The sequence below is a fragment of the Mobula hypostoma genome, chromosome 4, assembly GCF_963921235.1.
Source record: "Mobula hypostoma chromosome 4, sMobHyp1.1, whole genome shotgun sequence".
NCBI classification, from domain to species: domain Eukaryota; kingdom Metazoa; phylum Chordata; class Chondrichthyes; order Myliobatiformes; family Myliobatidae; genus Mobula; species Mobula hypostoma.
Window position 1 is genome coordinate 123,818,804 of NC_086100.1, and position 19,833 is coordinate 123,838,636.

A 19,833-nucleotide genomic window follows, 5' to 3' on the forward strand; every position below is an offset into this window, starting at 1 on the left:
AGCCGGCCCCTCTGTTCTTACTTTAATTCCTTTAACTCTTATCACATTTTTATATTCTTAAATATCTTATGCACTTCCTGAGACTCCAACCAATGGATGTACTACAAACAGCCTTCAAATATCTTTGTCTTGGAAAATGGGCTAAAGAATTTCTCCCAACATCCACCCATGAAACCCTGGAAATGGCTATGACAAAGCTTGTACTGAACAGCACCATCATGTTTCATTCTTTTTTGGATCAATTGGACTTTGATTCATAATATAAGCACTTTTTTTCTTTTATTATTGATGATTTCAAGTCATTGCTTTTGTTTACCACTATATTTGACTGTGTACTTCTCATCAGCCCTATAAACTTACTAGATAATTTCTACTAACGGTTCTGATAGTCTGTACCTCTAATAGCTCAAAGATTTATCTCCAGTCTGAACCCCTAACGGCACCTGATCTCTTTCCTCCCTGCTTGGAAGCTTGGACATCTAAGTCCATTGTAGGAAGCTACCGTTGTGACTCTGACTGAAGAGACAGTGAAGTTGGTGATATAGAAGTCTTTATACAGCACAACAAACAGGAGCAAGCATCATTGGAGACCCTCTCAGTAAGAGTCCCAGACCCAACATTACATCACATTTTTATATGCTAAAGGTGAAATGTAACAGGTCAATTCTATAGTTACAATGCAATCATACTGCTTCCTTTGATTCAAACACCTAGATCTTCACAACAACACTCAAGACACCCAAGATTGAATGTTAATCACAGCTATCTCTGAGCTGTATTCGTGCAAATGCAGATATCTCATGTGAATGGGGTGTTTCCTGGTTTGCAATCCACCCGAGTCTGCAGCTCCAAGAACCAAGCTGCATCTTAAATTCAACCTTCAATCCACATTCCCATCTGAGGACTGGCTGGTGTTGAAATTAATATTTGCAATATTCCATAACTCCAGAATATGCCCTAACAGCTAAAAAATAACTTTGCTTAACCCCAAGAGGTCTCAGACCTCAACTGTATTATTCACACCACAGAGCAGTGATGGGAAATCATTTTTTGACTAGTAAGCTGCCTATGCTGACTGTCTGTCTTTCCAGCACACCATTTCTTGCAGCACATTCTCAAGCACAGTTTTCTGCTGGGAAGACTGCACTGCCCCTTGGAATCCATGAAGTGTGGGGCAGTTGCCTCAAAGGCAGCATTTACCTGGAATGGAAAGCTAAGCAATAGCTACACTTTTCTGCATTTTCTGCCCATTTAGTCGGCAAAAGCAAGAAGACCCAAGTGGAGATATCTGTTTTTAAATAGAAGATCAAAACAACATCCTTTTCTACAAATCCATATAAACAAGGCATGCGTTTTTCTATCTGGAGCAGACAAAAACTGAAGGTGCTGGATTCCAAAACAAAAATCGATACACTCACCATGTTAAACAGCATTTGTGGGGAGAGAAGCAGTCAAGTTTCAGTAAAAGAAAAGAGGTATTTTGAACTGTAGAACTGTAGACTAAAGGAGGGTGGAGAGGACAGAAACAATGTCTATGATAGAGCCCACACCAAATTATCAAGATAATTACTTTAAAAAGCAACAGTTGAAGAGAGAAAAGTGAAAATCAAATTGAAATATGAAGACACTGCCACATTCAAGGGAAGAGATGAGGAAAAAAAAGGTAGCTATCTGAAAATGTTAAACTCAGTATTGAATTGTGAAGGCTGCAACGTGTTCAGACTGAACTTGTGGAACTGTTCTTTCAGCTTACATTGGACATCATTGGAATAACACAGGAGGACAAAAGGTTAGAGCTCATAATGGGAATGGTTTGGAGAATTAAGTTCTGGGTAAACACTGCAGACTTAATACAGCAAAGGTCATCAATCTGAAATTTGTTTCCTCCACTGCAGAAGAATCCACATGGTGAGTACAGAGTGCAATTCCAGACATCCCAACTCTCCCAGAAGTTCCAGGAGTCTCCCAAATATTGATAGCGGCTCCTTGATGCCCGGAAATTATATATAATATCCCGGAAATTGATTGAGGGGGAGGGGAGGGCATCCTGATTGGTCTCTCTTCGTGCTAAATAGACCTATCAGTTTTCTCTGTGGGCAGGCTTTACAGTCGACCTCAAAAATAATGACAGTGTTGCTCGCCGCACTGTTTGCAACAGTGACTTTTCTATTGCCCATGGTGGGTTAAAATGTAAATGACATGTTGAGGTGAGTTTAACAGGTGTCATTTGTTCAATAGCATAGCTAATGTTATTTAAACTAGCTGGCTAGCTGCTAAGGAACTACTCTATTGATGTCCTACATGATGAGGCCAAACTCCCTGTAGACTTGCTTAAAGTTGTAATAGAACAAACATGATAATATAAGTACATTTTTAAAGTCACATTTTCTGCATATACCCAACTTAGTTTACAGATTAGACAAAATCATTAAACAATGTATTACAACCACCCTTGGAGGTTGATGGGGGGGGGTGCGCTACCTCCCTGAAATGAGTTTTTGTAGGGTGGGATATCTGCAATGTACTAACTTCAAAGTAGTACAGAGGAACCTCTGCTACAACTGGAAGAACTGCTCGAGTCCCTGGATAGTAGTGAGAAAGAATGAAGAAAAAGGGGCAGGTGTTGCATCTCGCTTGAATACTTGGGAAAATCACCTTGAGAAGGAGAGTGGCCGGTGAAGCAGGTATAGTGCACTGCAAAGGGAACAGTCCCTTCAGAATGCTGAAAATGTAAGGGTGACTTCCAAGGTCTGCCCTCAAAATGTAAACAGAAATTCCCATCTTCTTATGTGACAATTTGCATACTGGTCTGAAGAGGAGCCAATTATCTTTTTCTTCCTACAGTTTTCTTGCCTTTACCCTTTTCTTTCATACAGTGATGACAAATTTCATTTGGCAGAGGTTATTCTTAAAGTTACACAGTTCTGCACAGTTTTGCTCACATTCAGAAATACAATTCAAATGCATTTTTAAATACACTTGTGGCAGCTCTCTGGAGGTGATGGCATTAGTGGGAGCACAGTGAAAAGGAGACAGCAAGAAGACCAGGTTAACCTCTGGACATTAACACCCTACGTTCATTGGTAATCTAACACCATAATCTTAACAGCATGATTAAACCTCAAGAACATAGATATTTTTCAACCTGTTTAACAATGTAAAAACATAAATACAATGTATAAATACTTTGTTAATCTAAAATAATTATCTTACATTAAAAACAATAAGTAACAGCATTAAAATCTCAGATATAATGTGGGAAATGATTTTGAGATGCTATGCTTTTAAATAAAAACACATTTTTGTACTTTTCTCCACCAAATCTCATTTTCATAAAATACAATTAATAACTAAAGCATATACATACAAACTCAAGACTCTGTACATTCAATTTTTCTTTGACAAGAAAATTCAACAGACCTTAGGATGCCAGTTCCTGTTCCAACATCCAGCACAGACGTGCAGCCAGATTGTACTGCTTTCTGGATCGCTCTCTGATAGGCAACATTCCTCTTTTTATCATTTAGCATTAAAAAATGCCACCGCTCCACCAACCAATTAGCAACACGATAAAAATTCTCCCTTGCATCTGCACAGTCAGGATTGAGTTTAATGGCTTTGTGGAAATAACCAGCTGCTTCATCTCGGAATCCCATGCTGATCATTATGCAGAAAAGAGAATCCAACATTAAAGTTATTTGATATTATGACTTTTTTCTTATGACAAAAGGTAATTTTGATTCTTATTAACAACAAAACATTTCTGGAATCAATAACAAAGCTGTAACTTGATTATACAGATCAGTAAACACTCTGGTCATTTCAGTTTTATTGTTGGTTACTGAAAGTGGTTTGTTTATAGATGTGAATGATAATGACAGCGGTTCTTGTAGAAAGAATTCTAGAGATTTTTTTTCCCCACTTGTTACTTGTTTGCTCATGAATGGGTCTTAAATTGGCGTATCATCCTAAAAATGGTCATGATGGTAACCAGGGCCACAAACGTTCAATGAGACCACCACTAACTTTTAAAATCCATTAAAATAATGTGATATCCTGTTCACTTTACATTTGGCAGTATTTTATCCTAGAGCTGAACGAATGTCTTGAGACCAAGTTTGATGAAGCTTTCTGTGAAGACTAATTTTATCTACCTCTAATAAGAGGATGGCATCAATAAAGCCATGTTTTAATGTCCATTCATTATGCCCTTCAGATAGCAATAGAGAACTATCATTCTGCATCTCTGCATTTCAGATGATAATGATGGTGTTTCTTTTAGTCTTTTAGATAGGGCAATGCAGAATTTCTGAGTTAGTTTATTATATTTATGGGAACGATGAAAACTTCACCAATTACCTCAGTTCCTTCAGATTAAGACAGATAGTAAAAATATGAGGCTTACACTCTTGAAGATCTCCTTGGGTTCATATATCATGTGAAGGAGTCAAATTCAGCCAATATGCTCAGCTGGTAATAATCAGTGTCAATGATACTACTATAATATCCTAAGGCAGGACAGTAGCACAACATTTAGTGATTCTACCTTACAGTTCCACAAACCCAGATACAGCTCAAACCTCAGGTGCTTCACATGTGGAATTTGCATGATCCTTGTAACTGGTTAAGTTTACCTCACATGCTTCAGTTTTCTCCCACATCCTAAGATGTGCAAGAAGGTTAACTAGCTACTGAAAGTTAACCTTTAAATGACAAAATGGGTCAAAAAGGAAGTTGACGGGCCAGTCTGAGAAGAAGCAAGTTGTAGAGCTACAGGGAATTAAGGAGAGGGGGACTGGAACCAATGAAATTGCTTCCCTAGGAGGAGACATGGACAAACTGCCTAATAGCCTAATTTTGTGCTGCACCAGAAATAAGATGAATATAAGAACTATCAATTACCGAGCCATACAAAATAAGCAAAACTGAAAATAAGCTCTTTAGCTGATATATGTTGAAAAATTCACTGGATTAGGACACAGGGTACTAACATACAATGCGACCAAGTTTACAAATTACTTGCCATTCTTGGGTAGGACTTGAAGGAGCAGATGACAGAAAAGGTATAAAGGAGGCAACTTACAAACATTTAATATTGCATCCAAATTTAACTAAAAATAGTTGCACAAACCTAAATAAATGTTCCCCCATACTGTTCCATATCACTTCATTATTGGGATAGAGCTCCAAGGCCTGTTCATAGCAGTCAAATATATCCTGTATTCGACTTAAGGAATTGAGTTCTTCTGCCCATTTAAACAGGGTATTTTGGAATGATTCCTGTAATTTTACAAACAAAAGGCATTTAGTCAATTGCAACAAATTAAAGTAGTCTTATAAATGTATTGATTCTAAGGTGCTTTAGCATATTCTGAAGTTATTAAAGATGCTATAGAAATCCAATTATTTTTTAACCACATACTCTGTACAGGATAGTCCAAAAACTTTTCTTCATTGTCCAGCTAAGCATTGCCAATGCTTGAGAACAGAAAATTCTGAAAATACTCAGCAGGTCTCTTAATACTGGATTCCTGCTGGTACAATTGGGAGTCCAGTTTCAAATTTACAGTCATAGCACGAATTTCTGTGACACTGAAGCACTTAGCAGGAAATGAAGATAGCACCAACTGATCATGAAGAACTCTCTTACAACATTCTTTTAGGACTAGTACTCCTTAACAATGATCTTTCAAGAATCGATAGATTCTGGCATTGTACCTGATGACTGAAAAATTGCAAGTGTTATTCCGCTATTTAAGAATGGTGGGAGGCAGCAGAGAGGAAAATATAGACCTGCTAGCCTGACATCAGTGGTTGGGAAGTTGTTGGAATCGATTTTTAGGGATGTGATTATGGAGTACAGGTGTCCCCCGCTTTTCGAACGTTCGCTTTACGAAACGTCACTGTTACAAAGACCTACATTAGTTCCCTGTTTTCGCTAACAAAAGGTGTTTTCACTGTTACGAAAAAATCAGCGCACAAAAAAAAGCAGCGCGCGAAAAAATCAGCGCCCGCCCCGAGCAGCCGCTCTCCCCCGGATTCGGAACAGCATTCTCGCCGGCATTGCTTAAACACGTGCCTGTGAGCAGCCGTTAGCAAGATGAGTTCTAAGGTATCGGAAAAGCCTGAAAGAGCTCGTAAGGATGTTACACTTAGCGTAAAACTAGACATAATTAAGCATTTCAATCGTGGTGAACAAAGTAAGGACAAAGTGAGTTTGGCTTGTGGAAGCTGACAAAGGTGATGTTGAAGAGGTTTTGGCATCCCATGACCAAGAACTGATAGATGAAGAGCTGATGCAATTGGAAGAGGAAAAGATAACAATCAAAACCGAATGCAGTAGCGAACGGACCAAAAGTGAAGTCATCCTGGAACTGAATGTGAAGCAACTGCGTGAGATTTTTGCTGCAATGATAAAGTACGACTTTAATTTTGAAAGGATACGTCCGTTTAGGGCATATTTGTAAGATGGTTTACGAAGAACTGTATGATAGAAAAATGCGTGAGGCTAGCAGTCAAGCATACTGTTGTTTTTCAAGCCTTCCACATCAGCCATGGCTGACGACAAACTTCGACCTTCGACATCGAGGCAGGCAGACATAGGAGAAAATGAGCTGCCTGCCCTGATCGATGATGAGATGACACCCCCGTGTCCCACTACCCCAGTGGTCCCAACCTCCGGGCCGCGGACAGATACCGATTCGCGGAGAATGCAGCAGTAGCTGGGAGGCACCCAGCACACCCAGGCGGCACCTAATTAGTTAGCTTGTTTATTTCGGCTTTTTTCTTAAAGACGTGCTGGATGCGTCCGGGCTACTGCTGTACCCCTGCATGCTTCGCCGATCGGTATTGGTTCGCTGCCTGGAGGGTGGGGACCACCACACCACCCCAACCTCCGACGACTCAGCCTAACACACCATCAACAGTGTGCGCGGCGCTGTCTTCCTAATTCTGGTAAGTGATACTACACCGTACATACATTATTTCTACTTTATATAGGCTGTGTATTTTTATGTCTTATTTGGTATGATTTGGCAGCTTCATAGCTTAAAGGTTACTGGAGAGTGTTTCTGCCGAGAGCGCTTGCGCCGTTTTTCGGCCAAGAGCACTTGCGTGAGATTTTCGCTACAGAGAACAGTGCAGGCAATGATTGTAGAGAAGTATTTCTAATTTATATAGGCTGTGTATTTATCATATCATTCCTGCTTTTACTATATGTTACTGTTATTCTAGGTTTTATGTGCTATTTGGCATGATTTGGTAGGTTATTTTTGGGTCTGCGAATGCTCACAAATTTTTCCCATATAAATAAACGGTAATTGCTTCTTAGCTTTACGCCATTCCGGCTTACGAACCGTTTCATAGGAACACTCTACCTTCAGATGGCGGGGGAAACCTGTACCTGGAGGCACAAGACAAGACAGGCCAAAGCCAGCACGGTTTCCTGAAAGGAAAATCCTGCCTGACAAACCTACTGCAATTTCTTGAGGAAATTACAAGCAGGGTAGACAAAGGAGATGCAATAGACGTGGTGTACTTGGATTTTCAGAGGGTCTTTGACAAGGTGTCGCACGTGAAGCTGCTTAGCAAGATACGACCCCATGGAATGACAGGGAAGTTACTGGCATGGGTGGAGCATTGGCTGTTCGGCAGAAAACAAGAGAGTGGGAATAAGGGGATCCTATTCTGGCTGGCTGCCGGTTACCAGTGGAGTTCCACAGAAGTCGCTATATGTCAATGATTTGGACTATGGAATTAATGGATTTGTGGCTAAATTTGCCGATGATACAAAGATAGGTGGGAGGAGCAGGTAGTGTTGTGGAAACAGAGAGCATGCAGAGAGACTTAGATAGTTTAGAGGAATGGGCAAAGAAGTGGCAAATGAAATACAATGTTGGAAAGTATATGGTCATGCACTTTGGTGGAAGAAATAAACAGGCAGACTATTATTTGGACAGGGAGAGAATTCAAAATGCAGAGATGCAAAGGGACTTCGGAGTACTTCTGCAGGATACCCTAAAGATCAACCTCCAGGTTAAGTCGGTGGTGAAGAAGGCAAATGCAATATTTTCTAGAGGTATAGAATAGAAGAGCAGGGATATGATGTTGAGGCTCTGTAAAGCAGTCGTGAGACCACACTTGGAGTACTGTGTGCAGTTTGGACTCCTTATTTTAGAAAGCATATACTGACATTGGAGAGGGTTCAGTGAAGTTTCACAAGAATGATTTCAGGAATGAAAGGGCTACCATATAAGGAACGTCTGGCAGCTCTTGGGCTGTATTCCCTGGAGTTCAGGAGAATGAGGGGAGATCTCACTGAAACATTCCAAAAGTTAAAAGGCCTGAATAGATTAGATATGGCAAAGTTATTTCCCATGGTAGGGGAGTCTAGGACAAGAGGGCACGACTTCAGGATTGAAGGACGTCCATTTAGAACGGAGATGCAGAGAAATTACTTTAGTCAGAGGGTGGTAAATCTGTGGAACTTGTTACCACTAGCAGCTATGGAGGCCAAGTCACTGGGTACATTTAAGGCAGAGATAGATAGGTTCTTGATTAGCCAGGATATCAAAGGGTATGGGGAGAAGGCAGGAGAGTGGGGATAACTGGAAGAACTGGATCAGCACATGACTGAATGGCAGAGCAGAGTCAATGGGCTGAATGGCCTACTTCTGCTCCTTCATCTTATGGTCTATGGTCCTTCCATCCAATACCACAAAAAATGGCTAAACTTTTCCCCCCAAGCTCTGAATATCAACACACCCCACATCATTGTTACTGGAAACCATTTTCCTAAGCTTCAAAGTCTTGTTAGGCCTTGCCTGCATTCCCTCCCCTTAAATATGAGGGGCTGCATATCAGTGTTCTGGAGACAAAAAATGGACTACAAATAATTTTAAACCACTGCATTTGCAAAGCTAACAGTCAAATTTTTAAGAATACTATCTGCAAATTGGATTACATGGCACCTTTTTCTTAAAGCAATGTACAATTAAAAATACATTTAACACAAGTTTATAATCATTTCTGGATCAATTCACACGGAATGGAAAACTCAACCAGACTCTTCCTGTCATGAGATATTCTTGTGACCATGACACAATTGCCATGTGAACCATTATGCCTTGCTCAAAGCTCCTTTTTGATCATTTGAACCACACTGTCCTGAGGATATCTATAAATGAGAACTTCTGAGTCAATGCCAAAATGTATCCAACCAATCCCAGTGCATAAAACTTTACTCTTCAACAACATCAATCAATTATTTATTCTTTGGTATGGTGACTCCCAAAGCAAATTTCCACCTTTGACTGCCAACCATTACTCCCCCACCCTAACATAACGTCGACCATCACTCATCAAAACTCGGAACATATTTCACACACAATATTGTAACCACAATAGCAACCTCCCAATGGTATTTCCCAAATTCTTTGCACTTCCAAAGTTGATGCCAACTTTTTATTTTAATTTAGCATCAACCTCTCTAGATATCAGGAAGATCTCCTCTCCCTTCTGCAAAATTTTGGGCTCAATGCCACATCAATCTTATCAACCGTGCAATACCACCTATGCTACCAACCACACCAATGCTGACATAATTTCACAACCCCCACCAATTTCATAGAACACAGAATAGTACAGCACAGTACAGGCCCTTCGGCCCACAATGTTGTGCCGACCCTCAAACCCTTCCTCCCATATAAGCCCCCACCTTAAATTCCTCCATATACCTGTCTAGTAGTCTCTTAAACTTCACTAGTGTATCTGCCTCCACCACTGACTCAGGCAGTGCATTCCACGCACCAACCACTCTCTGAGTAAAAAAATTTCCTCTAACATCCCCCTTGAACTTCCCACCCCTTACCTTAAAGCCATGTCCTCTTGTATTGAGCAGTGGTGCCCTGGGGAAGAGGCGCTGGCTATCCACTCTATCTATTCCTCTTATTATCTTGTACACCTCTATCATGTCTCCTCTCATCCTCCTTCTCTCCAAAAAGTAAAGCCCTAGCTCCCTTAATCTCTGATCATAATGGATACTTTCTAAACCAGGCAGCATCCTGGTAAATCTCCTCTGTACCCTGTCCAATGCTTCCACATCCTTCCTATAGTGAGGTGACCAGAACCGGACACAGTACTCCAAGTGTGGCCTAACCAGAGTTTTATAGAGCTGCATCATTACATCGTGACTCTTAAACTCTATCCCTCAACGTATGAAAGCTAACACCCCATAAGCTTTCTTAACTACCCTATCCACCTGGGAGACTGGATGTAGACTCACTGGATGTAGACTCAAGAGTGCAAAAGTTGGAATATGGAGCAAAAAAAAATGCAATTTCTTGATCCAAAAGAGTGCCTAACCCACTGTCCCCATGGATGCTATCTGACCTGCTGAATTCCACCACACACCACACACGCTCAGATATCAGATCAGAACCTGTGCCACACCTCCCAAGACTTGCTTTGGGATAAGAGGAGCAAGCAGCATTCAATGCTGGTAACCTGCAGCTTAGATTTTAGTTCCAATTGCAAAATAATATAAATAAATTGCTTAAACTGTCAAACTTAAAAAAAATATTGTTGTGCAGAGATAAGTGGCAGGTCAAAAGATTTTAGAATATATAAACAGAAAAATGTTCAACATTAATAAGGAAGGAAGAGTGAGAGATAGAGCTACCCACATATTTTAAATGGTAAGAATTTGCATATATACAGTATCATAATAAGCAAGGCTAAGGAATTGTAAATGAAACACAAGGAGATGGTAGATAAATTAAGCAGGTATTTTTCCATCAGCCTTCACAATTATTAACATCCCAAAAATAGCTATAAATTGCAAGGGAGGGAGGAACTAGAAAAATCACAAAGACCAGAAAAGTAGTAACGAGCGAATTTCTGGAGCTGCAAGCAAACCAGCATCTGGGTCCTGATGTACTACATTCTGACCTAAGGTCTTAGACAAAGTGGCGAGTGAGGTAGTTGATTTGTTATTTTAAATATTACAAAATTCCTTTGACTGGGAAGAAATTCCATTACATTGGAAAATAAAGAATGTTGCTACTTTATTCAAAAGGATGTTTGTCTAAGTACCTTAACACTGAAATTAGGGCATTACAGGTCTACCACCAAGGAAAAAATTTGAAGCTATTTGTAGATTTGTTATAGAAGGACACTTAAAATTCAAGGTAACCTGTGTTACATACCTCATGGATGTCTTGTGACTGTCTTATGACCATGATGTAATTGAGTAGCTGATGAGCATGATGTAATGGTCTTGTGGAGGTCACCCGATGTAATTTTCCCGCCGATGTGAGGTCACGTGATGACATGTTCACCGCGGGTATAAAAGGGAGACCCCAGTGACGCAGTTAGTTTCAGTTTAGATGGTCAGTCAGTTACTCCGTTATGCTGCATATTCGTCTTATGATGCAGTTTTGTTTTAAAGTGGAGTACAACTTTCTATTGTAAGTAGTATTAGAGAGTGAAGACCTTACCAAAGTACAGGAATTCGCCGAGTCGAGTAAAGCTGATATCGTTTGGCAGTTTTGTAGAGGATTGACTTTTATTGAATCTTCGTTCAAGAAAAAGTGACCTGCAACTGAGATATCCCTTGCTAAAGTAGGAAGGATAGTGCAGTATCTATTCTCCAGAGGAAAAGGTCAGTTCCTTTAAACCATTTTATTTATGTCATCATGAATCCTGCGGACAAGGCAGGTTCCGGCTGGGATCAGCAGTAACGTGACATCTTCGAGGAATTCTTTACTTCAGGAAGTGGGGGGGGGGGGGGAGGGAGGGAAAGTCGACTCAGACCATGAGAGGCCTGCGTCGGGCATTTTCATGCCTTACAAGGTGCAGATTGGAAGTCTGTGTAGGGCGCCACTCCTCGCACAGACTAGAGCTATGTATGATTAGGTGCCTTGATCAGTGTAAACACACTGCCACAGCTGAGGCTCGAACTAGCGACCTTGAGATCACTAGACGAACGCCTTAACCACTTGGCCACGTGCCCAACTCAAATACTTCAGGAAAGTCTCTCCTAATTTACTGTATAAATCTCTTGGATTTTCGAATTTACTATTCTAAGAACTGTGTTCGAATTTACCACTTTAAGAACTGTTTTCGCATTTACCATTTTAAGAACTGATCCAGAGTTGCCGTATAGCAGTTAACTTCCGGTTAAATTAGTCGTTTAAATACATTTTCGCTATTTTTGAACAGAGTTTAATAAATGTTTGTTTGTTTTTATAAAACCTGACTCAATTCTATATTCATTGTTGCCCGTCACGTGACATAAAATTGGGGGCTCGTCCAGAATTGTTCCAATTTTGAGTTTAATTATCAACCTGATTTGGAAAAGGGAAATATCCAATTCTTTTGTTTGATTGGTCTGTGGGTGGTATTCGGCAGCAATGAATATCGACGACTTTATGGAATCGCCAAACCCGGAGTTTTTAGCGAAGGCGAGAAAGGGTAATGTATCCGAGATTGCTAGAAGGTTGGACCTTAAAGGAATTACGAAGGTTACAACAAAGCCAGTAATTCAGAGAAAAATCACAGCACACTGTAAAGAGTCGGGTGTTTTTGAGGAAAAAGTGTTAGACAGGTTTCCATTGAGTAATCTAGAGATGCAGTTACATATCGAACAAATAAAGTTAAAGCAATTAGAAGCTGATTTGGAAAGAAGTTGGATAGATGCTGAAAATAAACAGAAGGAATTCGAGTTTCGCCATGATGCGGAACTTTTCTTCCGCCGTCTCCGTCTCCGATCCTACTTCTTCGGCAAGGACTCTTCCACCCCCACCGATGACCCCTTCTCCCGTCTTCAACCCTCCTCTTCTTCATGGACACCCCGCTCTGGTCTTCTGCCTGCTCTGAATCTCTTTATCGCTAATTGCTGACGGGACATCAACCGTCTCGACTTCACCGCACCTTGTCCCCATTCCAACCTCACTCCTTCGGAACGCTCTGCTCTCCACTCCCTCCGCACTAATCCTAACCTTATTATTAAACCCGCCGATAAGGGGGGTGCTGTTGTAGTCTAGCATACTCACCTCTACCTTGCCGAGGCACAGCGACAACTCGCGGATACCTCCTCTTATTTACCCCTCGATCGTGACCCCACTAAGGAGCACCAGGCCATTGTCTCCCACACCATCACCGACTTTATCCGCTCAGGGGATCTCCCAACCTTATAGTTCCCACACCCCGCACTTCCCATTTCTACCTCCTACCCAAGATCCACAAACCTGCCTGTCCTGGCCGACCTATTGTCTCAGCTTGCTCCTGCCCCACCGAACTCGTTTCTGCATACCTCGACACGGTTTTATCACCCCTTGTTCAATCCCTTCCGACCTATGTTCGTGACACTTCTCACGCTCTTAAACTTTTCGATGATTTTAAGTTCCCTGGCCCCCACCGCTTTATTTTCACCATGGATGTCCAGTCCTTATATACTTCCATCCCCCATCAGGAAGGTCTCAAAGCTCTACGCTTCTTTTTGGATTCCAGACCTAATCAGTTCCCCTCTACCACCACTCTGCTCCGTCTAGCAGAATTAGTCCTTACTCTTAATAATTTCTCCTTTGGCTCCTCCCACTTCCTCCAAACTAAAGGTGTAGCTATGGGCACCCGTATGGGTCCTAGCTATGCCTGCCTTTTTGTTGGGTTTGTGGAACAATCTATGTTCCGTGCCTATTCTGGTATCTGTCCCCCACTTTTCCTTCGCTACATCGACGACTGCATTGACGCTGCTTCCTGCACGCATGCAGAACTCGTTGACTTTATTAACTTTGCCTCCAACTTTCACCCTGCCCTCAAGTTTACCTGGTCCATTTCCGACACCTCCCTCCCCTTTCTAGATCTTTCTGTCTCTGTCTCTGGAGACAGCTTATCCACTGATGTCTACTATAAGCCTACTGACTCTCACAGCTATCTGGACTATTCCTCTTCTCACCCTGTCTCTTGCAAAAACGCCATCCCCTTCTCGCAATTCCTCCGTCTCCGCCGCATCTACTCTCAGGATGAGGCTTTTCATTCTAGGACAAGGGAGATGTCTTCCTTTTTTAAAGAAAGGGGCTTCCCTTCCTCCACTATCAACTCTGCTCTTAAACGCATCTCCCCCATTTCACGTACATCTGCTCTCACTCCATCCTCCCGCCACCCCACTAGGAATAGGGTTCCCCTGGTCCTCACCTACCACCCCACCAGCCTCCGGGTCCAACATATTATTCTCCGTAACTTCCGCCACCTCCAACGGGCTCCCACCACTAAGCACATCTTTCCCTCCCCCCCCCTCTGCATTCCGCAGGGATCGCTCCCTACGCAACTCCCTTGTCCATTCGTCCCCCCCATCCCTCCCCACTGATCTCCCTCCCGGCACTTATCCGTGTAAGCAGAACAAGTGCTACACATGCCCTTACACTTCCTCCCCTACCACCATTCAGGGCCCCAAACAGTCCTTCCAGGTGAGGCAACACTTCACCTGTGAGTCGACTGGGGTGATATACTGCGTCCGGTGCTCCCGATGTGGCCTTTTATATATTGGCGAGACCCGACGCAGACTGGGAGACCGCTTTGCTGAACATCTATGCTCTGTCCGCCAGAGAAAGCAGGATCTCCCAGTGGCCACACATTTTAATTCCACATCCCATTCCTATTCTGACATGTCTATCCACGGCCTCCTCTACTGTAAAGATGAAGCCACACTCAGGTTGGAGGAACAACACCTTATATTCCGTCTGGGTAGCCTCCAACCTGATGGCATGAACATCGACTTCTCTAACTTCCGCTAAGGCCCCACCTCCCCCTCGTACCCCATCTGTTACTTATTTTTATGCACACATTCTTTCTCTCACTCCCCTTTTTCTCCCTCTGTCCCTCTGAATATACCTCTTGCCCATCTCTGGGTCCCCCCCCCTTGTCTTTCTTCCCAGACCTCCTGTCCCATGATCCTCTCGTATCCCCTTTTGCCTATCACCTGTCCAGCTCTTGATTCTATCCCTCCCCCTCCTGTCTTCTCCTATCATTTTGGATCTCCCCCTCCCCCTCCAACTTTCAAATCCCTTACTCACTCTTCCTTCAGTTAGTCCTGATGAAGGGTCTCGGCCTGAAACGTCGACTGCACCTCTTCCTACAGATGCTGCCTGGCCTGCTGCGTTCACCAGCAACTTTGATGTGTGTTGTTAGAAGGAATTCGAGGCTAGGGAAGCCCATAGGAAAAGGCAATTTGAAGAAAGAGAAGCAAATACAAGATCACAATACAATTAGTTTCAGTGTAATTATGGAGAAGGATAGGACTGGACCGAGAATTGAAATTTTTGATTGGAGAAAGGCTAACTTTGAGGAGATGCAAAAGGATTTAGAAGGAATGGATTGGGAAAATTTGTTTTATGGGAAGGATGTAACAGAGAAATGGAGGTCATTTAAAGGTGAAATTTTGAGGGTTCAGAATCTTTATGTTCCTGTTAGGTTGAAAGGAAAGGTTAAAAGTTTGAGAAAGCCATGGTTTTCAAGAGATATTAGAAACTTGGTTCAGAAAAAGAGAGGGATCGTCAATAAATATAGGCAGCTTGGAGTTAATGAAGTACTCGAGGAATATAAAGAATGTAAAAAGAATCTTAAGAAAGAAATTAGAAAAGCTAAAAGAAAATACGAGGCTGCTTTGGCAAGTATGGTGAAAATAAACCCAAAGGGTTTCTACAGTTAGGTTAGTGGCAAAAGGATAGTGAGGGATAAAATTGGTCCCTTGGAGAATCAGAGTGGACGGCTATGTGCGCAGCCAAAAGAGATGGGGGAGATTTTGAACAATTTTTTTTCTTCGGTATTCACTAAGGAGAAGGATACTGAATTGTGTTAGGTAAAGGAAACAAGTAGGGTAGTTATGGAAAGTATGACAATTAAAGAAGAGGAAGTACTGGCAATTTTAAGGAATATAAAAGTGGATAAGTCTCCGGGTCCCGACAAGATATTCCCTAGGACCTTGAGGGAAGTTAGTGTAGAAATAGCAGGGGCTCTGACAGAAATATTTCAAATGTCATTAGAAACGGGGATGGTGCCAGAGGATTGGCGTATTGCTCATGTGGTTCCATTGTTTAAAAAGGGTTCTAAGAGTAAACCTGGCAATTATCGGCCTGTGAGTTTGACGTCAGTGGTGGGTAAATTGATGGAGAGTATTCTTAGAGATGGCATATATAATTATCTGGATAGACAGGGTCTGATTAGGAACCGTCAACATGGATTTGTGCGTGGAAGGTCATGTTTGACAAATCTTATTGAATTTTTTGATGAGGTTACTAAGAAAGTTGACGAGGGTAAAATGGTGGATGTTGTCTATATGGATTTCAGTAAGGCCTTTGACAAGGTTCCACATGGAAGGTTAGTTAGGAAGGTTCAATCGTTAGGCATTAATATGGAAGTAGTAAAATGGATTCAGCAGTGGCTAGATGGGAGACGCCAGAGAGCAGTGGTGGATAACTGTGCAAACACGAGGAATTCTGCAGACGCTGGAAATTCAAGCAACACACATCAAAGTTGCTGGTGAACGCAGCAGGCCAGGCAGCATCTCTAGGAAGAGGTACAGTGGACGTTTCAGGCCAAGACCCTTCGTCAGGATAACTGCATGTCAGATTGGAGGACGGTGTGTAGCGGTGTGCCTCAGGGATCTGTACTGGGTCCAATGTTGTTTGTAATATATATTAATAATCTGCATGATGGTGTGGTAAATTGGATTAGTAAATATGCAGATGATACTAAGATAGGTGGAGTTGTGGATGATGAGGTAGGTTTTCAAAACTTGCAGAGAGATTTAGGACAGTTAGAAGAGTGGGCTGCAAGATGGCAGATGGAGCTTAATGCTGAAAAATGTGAGGTGCCACATTTTGGTAGAACTAATCAAAATAGGACATACATGGTAAATGGTAGGGCATTAAAGCATGCTGTAGAACAGAGGGATCTAGGAATAATGGTGCATTGTTCTCTGAAGATGGAATCTCATGTGGATAGGGTGGTGAAGAAAGCTTTTGGTTTGCTGGCCTTTATTAATCAGAGCATTGAGTATAGGAGATGGGATGTAATGTTGAGTTTGTATAAGGCATTGGTAAGGCCAATTCTGGAGTATTGTGTACAGTTCTGGTCACCGAATAGGAAAGATGTCAATAAAATTGATAGAGTACAGAGGAGGTTTACTAAAATGTTGCCCAGGTTTCATCTCCTGAGTTACAGAGAAAGGTTGAACAAGTTAGGTCTTTATTCTTTGGAACGTAGAAGGTTAAGGGAGAACCTGATAGAGGTGTTTAAAATTATGAGAGGGATTGATAGAGTTGACGTGGTTAGACTTTTTCCATTGAGAGTGGGGAAGATTCAAACAAGAGGACATGGGTTGGGAGTTAGAGGACAAAAGTTTAGGGGTATCATGAGGGGGAACTTCTTTACTCAGAGAATGGTAGCTGTGTGGAATGAGCTTCCAGCAGAAGTGGTTGAGGCAGGTTCTATATTGTCGTTTAAAGTTAAATTGGATAGATATATGGACAGGAAAGGAACGGAGGGTTATGGGCTGACTGCAGGTCGGTGGGACTAGGACAGGGTAAGAGTTCGGCATGGACTAGAAGGGCCGAGATGGCCTGTTTCCGTGCTGTAATTGTTATATGGTTATAAATAATAGGAGGGAGTTTGAGCTACAGATGGAGAAATTAAAGTCCGAGAATCAGTTCTCTGGTTCTAGGAAACAGTTTATTCCTAGTCAAGAGGTTATTTTGGCTCCTCCATTTAGTGAAGCAGAAGTGGACAAATATTTCCAACATTTTGAAACTGTTGCTCTGAGTTTAGAGTGGTTGAAAGAGAAATGGCCAGTGATGTTACAAAGTGTAATTAGAGGCAAGGCACAAGATGTTTATACAGCTTTAACTGCTGAGCAAGCACTTGATTATGATATTGTGAAGCAGCATATATTGAAAGCATATGAACTGGTTCCAGAAGCTTATGGAGAAAGATCCAGAAATTTGAAGAACTCTGTGGAAAAAACTTACATGGAATTTGCCTATGAGAAATCTGTGTGTTTTGAGAGATGGGTTTCCTCTAAAACTGTGAATGGAGAGTATAATAAATTAAAAGAGTTGATTTTACTGGAGGAATTCAAAAGGAGCATTCCTGTTAAAGAGAGGACATACTTAAATGAAAGGGACACTGCTACATTGCAAGAGTCTGCTAAATTAGCTGATGAGTATGCTTTAATTGATAAGAGTAAATTTTCTCCAGGTAGAACTTTTAAAAGGAAAAATAGCACAGAGATTCAAGGTAAACCAGAAATTAAATCTGAAGTTAGTGAGAAAGGTAAGGATGAAGGGAGACATGTGAAGGAAAGACATTTTGGTGCTATTTGTAATTATTGTAAGAAACCTGGACATGTAATAGCTAACTGATTTAGATTGAAGAAGAAAGAGAAGGAAGCAGTCCCAGATGCTTGTGTGCAGCATATTGAAACACCTGTAAATCCACAGAGTTCGACAAATACTAATGAAGCTTTGTCAGAGTCTGACCAAGTTAAGAGAGGATATGATCATTTTATAACCGAAGGATTTGTATCCTTGAAAGAGGGATCCAATCCAGTACCAATAAGAATCCTTAGAGATACTGGAGCTTCTCAATCACTAATGCTAGACAGTGCTCTAAAGTTTAGTGATGAGTCTGACATTGCTGAGGTAAACTATATAAGAGGAGCTGGGAGTGCCCTTATGCCGGTACACTTGCATAGAGTAAATTTAAGGTCAGGGTTAGTTACAGGGCTTGTTAAAGTAGGACTACAACCCAGTTTACCCGTGAATGATGTTTCCCTTTTGTTAGGGAATTACTTAGCAGATGGACAGGTTTTTCCTGAAGTGCATTGGACAATAAAGCCTATTTCTGAGGAACCACAGAGGGATTCTAACACAGATATTTCATCTGTTGTAACCCGAGCTATGGCTAAAAAGATTGATGTACAGGATGAGGTTGTTACCCATGGCTGTTCAGCTCGGGATTCAAATTTTGAGGATGTGCCAGAAACTTTCTTACCTTCATTATTTGATCAAGATTATTGTAGTAAGTCTGACCATGAAGATTTGTCTTTATCTCGGAAGGAGATGAGTAGAGCAGAGCAGAGTAGAGATCCTGAGATTATCAAATTAAAGGAACAAGCTCTTCCAGATAGTGAAATTGAGAAGGTGGCAGTAGGATATTATTTTGAAAAGGGAGTATTAATGAGAAGGTGGAGATCACCTACAATTCCTGCTAGTGAGGAATGGGAAGTTAATCACCAGGTAGTAGTTCCTAAAGTTTATTGCAATGAGATTTTAACTATGGCTCATAGTATGCCTTTGGGTGGTCATCTAGGTGTAAAGAAAACTGTGAACAAGGTTTTTAAACATTTTTACTGGCCTAGTTTAAGAAAAGATGTAGCGACATTTTGCAGGACATGTCATACATGTCAAGTTGTGGGTAAACCTGATCAAGTTACTCCAGTGGCCCCACTGAAACCAATTCCAGCATTTGGTGAGCCGTTTTCCAAAATTATTATAGATTGTGTAGGCCCATTTCCAAAACCTAAAACTGGACATCAATATTTGCTGACCATCATGTGCACAGCATCTAGGTTTCCAGAGGCAATACCTCTTAGGAATATAACAGCCAAAACTGTGACAAAGGCTCTTATAAAATTCTTTACTTATTTTGGGTTGCCTAAGGAACTACAGTCTGATCAAGGTAGTAATTTATGTCTGGATTGTTTCAGCAGATAGTTTATAAACTGGGAGCAAAACAGATTACCTCATCTGCATATCATCCAGAATCGCAAGGAGCCTT

At 41.5% G+C, this 19,833-nt stretch overlaps 1 protein-coding gene across 1 annotated transcript in view; it reads right to left on the reverse strand.

The window, feature by feature from the left end:
- Nucleotides 1-19,833, reverse strand: part of prmt9 (protein arginine methyltransferase 9) — a 77,998-nt gene that overhangs the window by 46,469 nt on the left and 11,696 nt on the right. The window contains exons 2-3 of the mRNA XM_063046451.1: nt 5,132-5,280; nt 3,421-3,657 (exon numbers count right to left, since the gene is read on the reverse strand). Coding sequence (XP_062902521.1) covers nt 3,421-3,657; nt 5,132-5,280 — 386 coding nt within the window. The remainder of the gene's footprint in view (nt 1-3,420; nt 3,658-5,131; nt 5,281-19,833) is intronic.